The sequence below is a fragment of the Haplochromis burtoni genome, unplaced genomic scaffold (assembly GCF_018398535.1).
Source record: "Haplochromis burtoni strain Fernald_Lab_line unplaced genomic scaffold, NCSU_Asbu1 Contig_210, whole genome shotgun sequence".
NCBI lineage: Eukaryota > Metazoa > Chordata > Actinopteri > Cichliformes > Cichlidae > Haplochromis > Haplochromis burtoni.
Window position 1 is genome coordinate 475,258 of NW_024582571.1, and position 8,582 is coordinate 483,839.

Sequence of the window (8,582 nt, forward strand, 5' to 3'; positions counted from 1 at the left end):
AACGTCGCCAGCTCTTCTCACGGCTGTCCTGAACACTGCAGCTCAGATTTCACGTGAAACCAAAGAACGACCTCCCCGCTCAAAGCTGTTCCCTTCATCGCTGTAACGACACCTGTTGAAACAACTTGCAGGAAAATGATTTGGTGCAAAGTGCCAAAAGCTGAACTTGGTTCCATTTGCTAAATGAAAAACACTGGTGCAGCTGCCACCTTTCATTTAAAACATCTCTGCTTTTTAAAATTCATCAACCAAACAATTCCTCAGTCTCACATTAATCATCTCCAACTCTTTTTCTGCAGATTAAATCGATTCTGCTCATTTCCACCTTAAACATTTGAGGCCAACCATCCAAACCTGCTCGAGCAGCTCTGAATGATTCAAAATAATTACACTGGACCCCGGGGCTGGCCCTCACACCAGGAAGTCCCGTCTGGTTTGATTATCGGCTAATTTTAATGAGAACATGACAGAAAAGCAGCACAGACCGGCTTCAACGACACTGAGAAACAAAAACAACACCAAATATCATTTGTCTGAATCGCAGGTTTATTCTTGTTTATTTGGGTTTAAATTAAATAAGGCACATTCACATCATCATTAAGACTCGGCTTTGACATCCGCTCAGACGAAGTTCAAACATAAAGGTGGTTCCTGTGTGAGGGAGACAGGAAACAGTGACACTGATGGGAGACACGTTTACAGCACTCTGCTCGCAACCATCAAATCGACTCTCGAGTAAAACCGTCAAAACCACAAATATGAAACATTAAACAGCAGCACAGTCGGCTGTGATGGAATACCACAGTTTGTCTTTTTCCTCTGAAGACGCGCTCGTTTCATCAGGTAGCTACAACCGTTTCATGAAGTACAGAGACCGAAACTCAGAAATTAACCTGACAGAGGGATAAAAATCAGACTGATTTGTTTTCAGTCATTCATCAGGCTGAACAGTCTGAGTCGGGTTTTTGGGGTTTGGACTCACAGTTTGTGTTCGATGATGTCATGATTTCATGAGGCATCAAGAGGAAGCTCAGACAGTTTGGTTCGGTTCTCGACGTCCTTACTGAAGGTTAATAAACCACCTGAGCTGATGGAGCTCTGACTTCGGACCAAAGACCGTTTAGAAACGCTCGCACTCCACGTTTGTGGCCGCTGTCACGTTTTCTTTGTGCACGGATTTGGTCGAGAGGCTGAAATGCTAAATTATCACCACGGACATCATAGCATAAAAAACATGGCCGTAGGAAAGTCAACGCTGAAGCGCGTTAAGGTGCATTCGTTCTAACGACCAGCAGGGGGCGACGCAAAAAGACTTCCTGTACAGGAAACCGTGAGTCAGTAACACTTCCTGATGAGTTTATGGCCTCAGCCATGAGGTTCAAGTGTTACATGAGAGTTTGTGAGGAGCACAAACAGTCCACAGGTCCAGTTCAGTGACTGTGAATGAAGCCCATCCTTCTCTGCAAAAGAAGCCACGCCCATCGGTTAAGCGTTACAGTATTCAGATGGATGTCATACGAATTCACTCCATACAGATTTCTATCAAACTATAAACGTGGCTCACTCTCCACTCGAGGGGTCAGCGGTGTTAATGTTGGTGCTCAAAAATCATCAGCGCCGGTAAAAAGACGGAAATCCTTCAAACAGCTTGATTTGGAAAACAGCCGGCGGTGGTGTTGGATTAAAATCTGCTGGATAAAAGCTCGCAGCGAGGTTCAGCAGCGGACAGGGAGACACACGGAGCTCCACCCTCCTAAATAAAATAAGATCATCCTGATTAAACCAAAGTAAAAAAGTCAGCGGCACAGAGCAGCAGCACAAACTACAGCGAGGACGTTCAAACAGCAAGAAATGAAATCAGCTTGCATCCCTTTTTCTCCGTGAAGGCTGGAAGTAGAAAGCGCTTTAAACTCAGCTGAGACGTTCGTGTTGAAGCTCAATGTAAAGAGTTCCCCGTGCGAGGATGGTTTGGATCTCGCTCGCCTCCGCACAAAAGCGCCGAGCAGTTTTCAAACATCTGAAAAACAAAGTTCGGAAACCTGTCAGTGGAAAAAATGCAGCTTCTAGTTTATGTTAACGAGTGAGAAGAGAGCGCGAGCGGCGCCGAGCCTGTGCGGGTTAAACCTGATCCAGGTTTCTGAGTCAGGGCCGTCTCTGACGTCCCCACTGACGCAAAACATGGATGGTGCCCGACGCCCTTTCAGTTTGCCCGAGGAGGCGGAAACCTCCGAGCGGGACAAATACAACCCGACGCGCTGCAGTGAGAGGACGTTTGGTTCGTGAGGATCCGGAGTCTCGTGTGCTTTTCTTTCGGCGGTCTTCTTGCTACTCGTGCCGTCTGTGCTTCGCGCTCCCTGCATCACTGTGCGCTGGGCTCTGGCTGCTGATTGGCGTTGCTCTCTTCGACTCTTTCGCTCTGGGTCGGGGAGGGCAGGTTAAGGGGATAAGGGGTGGAGTCTTCATCCCTGTGCTCTGACGGTAAGCCTTCAGCTTCCTCGCCAGGCCGAGGGCGGCCGTCAGAAGAGTCTGCGTGTAAATCTCGGTCGGTCTGGCTTTCGGGGTCAGACTGAGCAGACAGGATGTTTGCGAGCGGGACGTCAGCCGAGCTGTCGACCTGCGATGATGTAGTTGACGGCGTGGACGGCGAGGTCTCGCTGCCCGTGCTGCAGCTGGAGGCGTCGGTGGAGAGCGATTCGGCGCCGTCAGGTAGTTCAGGAGCGCACGCGACGTCTGTCGGGTCAGCCACGGTCAGCGCGTGCGTTCGCTCCGGCGTGTGCGCTCCGGTGTCGAGGGTGTGAGAGCGAGCCAGGCGCCGCTCTTTGAGGCTTCCTGTGGGGCTGCTGACCGCCACCGTCTCGCCTCGCCTCAGCCTCCACCTGTCCGGATTCACCTGCAACGAAACGGCAGCAGAACTAAAGTCCGTCCTGCTCCAGACCGGAAACACCGATAAATACCAAAGTACATAAGAGAATAAGACGCGTGTACCTGGCTGAGGTTTGGAGAACACCTGGGTGGAGAACCTGAAGAACCCTTCCTCATCTGCTGCATCCTGAAGGTGCAGGTGGGAAAAAGGAAAGAAAAATGGGGCTGAGGGTCGATGGTGGAAGGTTAAAGTCATACATTCATGAGAAATAAACTCTGATATTCTCTCAGACTAAAGCTGCAAATGTCTGTGAAATACACTCAGAAATAAAGCGGAATAAATCACATTTAGGAGGAATCAACTTTCTCTTAATCTAATCCTGCAGCTGCTTCCTCTAGGGGGCGCCACAGCGCATCATCTGCCTCCATCTCACCCTGTCATCCAGCCCTCTACATCCATGAACCTCCTCTGAGCTCCATCTCCACCCTCCCTCCTCTGCACACGCTCAAACCATCTCAGCCTCTCCGACTCTGATCCATCCTCCTCCCTCCCAACGAAGACCTGAGCATCTTCAGCTCAGCCTCCTCAGTTTGTTCTTCTGTTCTAATCTCAGAATATTCCTGAGAAATAAGCCTGAATATCCTCTGAGAATATTCACGAGGAAAAAAACAAACACTCAAATACTTTCTAAGAATTTTGCATCGTGAATATGAAAAGATTCAGAAATGTTACTGCGATTGCTCAGAGCAGTCACTGCACGTGTGGTTTGCTTTCCCTTGATGAGTGGGATGGTTTCTTGTGACTGGTGTGGATTCGTGGCTTGTTTGCGGCCTACCTGCTGATGGACTGAGCCAGCTTCTGCTTCCTGCTGTTGGAGTTATCCTGCAGCCTCAGACGCTGCACGAAGGAATGAGCTGAAAGAGCAAAAGCACAGAAACGATCCTGATTACACAGCTGTGGATCACAGTCCCCATTCTAATGAATGAAATTTAAGTAAAGCCTGCTTTGTAGGATTTATTGCTGGTGTTAGTTACCCAGAGCTCCTTTGGGGACGGAGAGGAGTTTGATCGGTTCATCATCAGGGGAGAGTCCAGACGCTTTCTGCAGAGCTCGCAGGATTTCAGTGTTCTGCACGAGATAACAGGAATATAAGTCTTCAGACCTGCACGACGGTGCAGCGATGAAGAGCTAACAGCTCCAGGAGAACCCCGCAGGAACGACTCCAAAGTAAAAGAAGACGAAGTTCATACTTCTCATATTCAGCAGATCACGGTCCCATTCTTAATAATTACAATTGTGCACCGGCCACTGCGAGGTCAGCGAGCCGTTTAAGCTCTCTGTGTTGGCGCTGAGCTCCAGTTACACACATTTGGATTATTTTGAGCTGTGAATCATACAAAGCTACCCTAGCACAGTCCAAAGACATACATTTGGAGTCGAGGGGGTTTACTTTCATGCTTTCTATGAACTCTGAAGCTTTTTGGGAGCTACAGCTAGCTGAACATACTGGAAGGTGCTGTGCAGTTTCATGCTCATCACATTTTATGATTTTAAAATCATGTATCAGACATCAGCATCGGTTTCAAATTCATTCTGCTGGACTACAAAGGCGGGACCTGCAAAGAGCCCTGATGTCAGCACCGTGGAGTCGGCCTGGTCACTGAGACGGAGCGACGCCGTGACGCTGACATCAGGACCCTGTGGGTCCTCAGATTCAGCGTGAGGCACTCCACGACCTTTCCGCCCAGCTCGTAGGCGCAGTCCAGCGGCGTCCTCTGCCTCTTGTTCCTGATGCCAGGAGAGGTTCCGCCCCTCAGCAACAGCTCCACCAGCGCCAGATGCCCGCCCCGCACTGCCTCATGGAGCGCCGTGTTCCCCTGAAGGTTCGCCACGTTCACCAACGCATTACTCTGTGAACACACACACTTTCAGAGTTAATGTGTGTGTGTGTGTGTGTGTGTGTGTGTGCGCGCGTGTGTGTTTACCTGTAACAGGATGGTGGCTGTGTCCAGATTTCCACGCAGGCAGGCGTGGATCAGCGGCGTGTTGCCATAGTGATCCTTTTTATTCAGCTTGGCGTTGCACTCCAGCAGAAACCTCACCACCTAAACATCACCATGACACTCAGAATGACATCATCCTTCACAATAAAATCACTTTTTGCCAACAGACACACACACACCACTGTAGTGGTCACCAGCAATTAGCCGGGTCCCAGTCAGTCACAGACCGACTGTGTTTCCACCGCTCAGCTCTACACGGGCGTCTAAGAAAGTACAACCCCTGCAGAAACAGGCTGCAAGGTGAAATTAGAGAAAGTGACCGTGCAGAATAAACAGCTCACATTTCCCCTCAGTGAGGAGAAAACCTCTGAGCGGCACCTGAAACTGACGCTTGGGGTTGGACTGCTCTTTCTGAGCCGTTTCTCTGCTCAGCGACACGAGCGAAGGAGCGAGCGGACTCGTGCAACAAATGAACTTTAAGTCAGCTTTTTGCTCTGCAGTCCGGCTTTCTGATTGTTCACGTTTGAGTCCGTCTTTGTGCCCATTGCATAACTTCTATTTCCTCTGGGTGATATCCAGAACATCCAACAATGAGGATGCTGTGAACTAAAGCTCTGCTGGGGGACACGTGTCCTGCAGTTTACTGAATCTGAGGCAACATCTGCCAGCTGTTGGTGTCCTGAAGTCTCTGACGTCACTGCCTCAGAGATGATGTTGCCCGTCTTCCTTTAATATTGGCTATAAAATAGTTAGAGGATGGGCACCAGTTTGTTGCTGGAAAACAGTGAAGATCTGCAGCCAAGAAGAATCTAGTGAGATTATTTTAATAATACTTGTGCACATCAGGCTAATCTAAGCATGTTTTTACCAAACAGCAGCGTAACCTGGAAATCTGCTGCTGTAGAGCCTGACTTTCTGCTCCTTATGTGACGTGTTCATCAAAATTTGAGTAACTCTTTTAAACCTAACTAACATCAGCCAAAACTTCCGACACGTCTTCCTGACAATGTGGCCAAGTTTTCCATGTTTACATCCTGTGCACGGAAAGCTCACACATTCACTTCTCCCTTATCGCTTACCGGGATGTGGCTGTTCTGGCAAGCCAGGTGAAGCGGCGTGGCGCTCTGGTTGGTGCGGGCGTTCACGTTGGCCCCGTGGCGGATCAGCAGGGTGGCCAGCGGCAAGTGTCCGTGGAGGGCGGCGACATGGAGAGGCGTGAAACCGTCGACGTTGCAGCTGTTTACGCCGAGAGTTCCCGCCTGCTGCACCGATAGCTGCGGGAAGATCAGAGAGTTTAATGGAAATGGCGTCGCATCCACACTGCTGCACGGGCCGCCGGCGTACCTTCTGAGTGGGGGCGCAGTTTGGGCACTGACACAGAGGGTGGCAAAGCGGAGCCTCCGACCGTACTTCTCCCTGATCCTCCTCTTCCTCATCCATCCACTCCAACAGGTAACGCACCTGAGAAACAGGATGAGCAGACGTCGTCACGTTTCCCATCGAGGGAACGCGACCCTGAGCGTTCAGCACAAATGCAGAAGACTCACCATCTCCACGTCAGCGTCTGCCACGGCTCGCAGCAGCTTCTCCACCTGTCAGTCAAACACAGAGGCGTCAGACACCAACGTTTTCTTCTTCTTTGGTACTCGGAGCTGCACAGACCTCCATGAACGCTTTCTCAGAAATAACGTTTGACCGATTGATTATTGGTGCTAGCAATGTTGTTGTGTTTCCTGGTCAGCGCTCACCTCTCTGTGCCGGACCCGTTCTCCCTCTGGTTTGACCTCCGAGCCCAGGGAGGAGGTGCTGGAGACGGAGGAGCGGCGGCTGCTGCAGTCTGAGGCCAGAGGCGAGCGGCTGGGAGACTGAGAGACAGAAAAGAGATGCTGAAAACATAACCAGCCTCCAAATACTCCCAATGCTAACATAGTTTAGCTTTAGTGTGTGAATGCAGGTCAAATGTGACCACCAGGGTGAACGTTTCAAACATACGTGGTGAAACCAGAGAGGACGCAGAGTCAACTGCGAACATTCGCTCACCAGTTGAAAAGTAGTTCCAGGTTTCACTGGAACTACTTTTCACTGAGTCCCCTGTTAAACATGCAGCCGCTCTGTCTCGTGAGGAAACCTTTTTGTATTCAATTACACTTTTGTCACATGGATTTTGACAATATTCACTGTGATGTTGGAGGTCTGTCCGATGCAAGCGTGAGTGCAGATGAGACTCACGTCGACGCTGCTGCCGCAGCGCTTCCGGCCGTTCTGAGTGGACTGCAGCTGCATGAGGATCTGCAGGAAGACATGAACAACACGTTCATTTTACAGTATGTGCGCCATGAAACCAATATGTTTCTTTTTCAGGGAGCACCTGAAGCATCTGTTTACATCATTTGAAAAACCTTTATCGTGCAAGAAAGGCTGAGTGAACATGACTCAGAGACTCTGCAGGGCTAAAGTCCAGAGCCTGGGGCCTGATGCTCCAGGCTCTGGTACTGCCTGGAGCAGAGATGAAACAAACATCTGATTTTAAAGTGTATCTGAAGCTGGTTTAGTGGACAGACTGGAGAAAGGGGATCAGTCGACCTGCCGTCAGCAGCTGATCAGATTAGCTGTGACTTACGGGAGCCGTGACACTTATTCTTTCCTGTACTGAGATCAGGAGCTGCTATCCTCATTATGCTACCACAGCTGCAGGGTGAGGGACTCAAACCAGCACCCACACAGTGGAAGCGTCCTCTGCATGTTCTGGCACAATCGAGTGTCGCTGACCTTGGAGTTCAGGGCGCACTGCAGCGGCGACTCCTTGTTCTTGTTGAGGATGTGGGTGCTCGCTCCGTTCTCCAGGAGCACCTGGATGATGCCCTCGTAGCCCCAGCGCGACGCCATGTGCAGCGCCGTGTCGCCTTTGTCGTTCACCAGGTCCAGACGGCACGTTTGGACATCGTAGTACACCAAGGCCTTCACACACTGACACACAGCATTTATTATTTATGAACATGCTGAGTTATTTACTGGAACAGACTAACACGGTGGGTTCAAACCAACTGGAGCATTTAAAGGATGAAATGTGAGGACATAACAGAGAGAGCGGCGACGTACGTCCTCGTGTCCGTACATGCAGGCGAGGTGCAGCGGCGTGTTGCCGTTGTTGTCCTGAGCCTCCGTGTTGGCCTTGTAGTGCAGCAGCAGCAGCTGGACAACAGAAACAAAGGAAGGACATCGTTTGTTGTAATGTTCTCCTCCTCTGGAGCGTTCATTCGTCTTTATTTAACGACAAGTTTGTTTGAGGTCAGACAGCTGCGGCTGATCCAGAACACACATTTCAGTCCTCACTTTGGAAACTGGTTTAATGACTTTGTTTGCTTATAACTCATCTGTTTGGATTATGTTAAAGCTTAAAAGGTAGAGGTGATGTTTGAACCTGCCAGTTAAAAATAACCAGACTTTGACTGACAGGTGGGTGGAGACACAGGCGGCTGTAGCTGCAGCTTCACCTCAGCTACCTGGAGTCTCTGAGCTGGACCTCTGCACCGTGTTTGTGCTGCTGGAGCCTTATGGAGCATTTTAATGACATTTTTTTCTGACCAATAATATGGCTGCTGTGAGGTCACTGCACTAACAGACCGTCTAAGTTCAGTTTTTTTAATTTAAATCCCAGTGTTAGAGTTTGTATTGTTGATTGTCATTTATGCTTAGAAATATTTACTTATATATGC

At 49.8% G+C, this 8,582-nt stretch overlaps 1 protein-coding gene across 4 annotated transcripts in view; it reads right to left on the bottom strand.

The window, feature by feature from the left end:
• Positions 1-528: 528 nt before the first annotated feature.
• Positions 529-8,582, bottom strand: part of ankrd27 (ankyrin repeat domain 27 (VPS9 domain)) — a 38,530-nt gene continuing 30,476 nt past the window's right edge. For 2 of the 4 annotated variants that reach the window (XM_042226391.1, XM_042226389.1), the window contains 13 exons: positions 7,966-8,058; positions 7,636-7,833; positions 7,045-7,155; positions 6,615-6,731; positions 6,414-6,458; positions 6,211-6,327; positions 5,946-6,140; positions 4,849-4,968; positions 4,600-4,773; positions 3,898-3,991; positions 3,699-3,777; positions 2,986-3,049; positions 529-2,890 (listed from right to left, as the gene is read on the bottom strand). In XM_042226391.1, the coding sequence (XP_042082325.1) occupies positions 2,360-2,890; positions 2,986-3,049; positions 3,699-3,777; positions 3,898-3,991; positions 4,600-4,773; positions 4,849-4,968; positions 5,946-6,140; positions 6,211-6,327; positions 6,414-6,458; positions 6,615-6,731; positions 7,045-7,155; positions 7,636-7,833; positions 7,966-8,058 (1,938 nt within the window). In that variant the 3' untranslated portion in view covers positions 529-2,359. The remainder of the gene's footprint in view (positions 2,891-2,985; positions 3,050-3,698; positions 3,778-3,897; positions 3,992-4,599; positions 4,774-4,848; positions 4,969-5,945; positions 6,141-6,210; positions 6,328-6,413; positions 6,459-6,614; positions 6,732-7,044; positions 7,156-7,635; positions 7,834-7,965; positions 8,059-8,582) is intronic. The other 2 variants (XM_042226393.1, XM_042226390.1) reach the window with 2 other exon arrangements.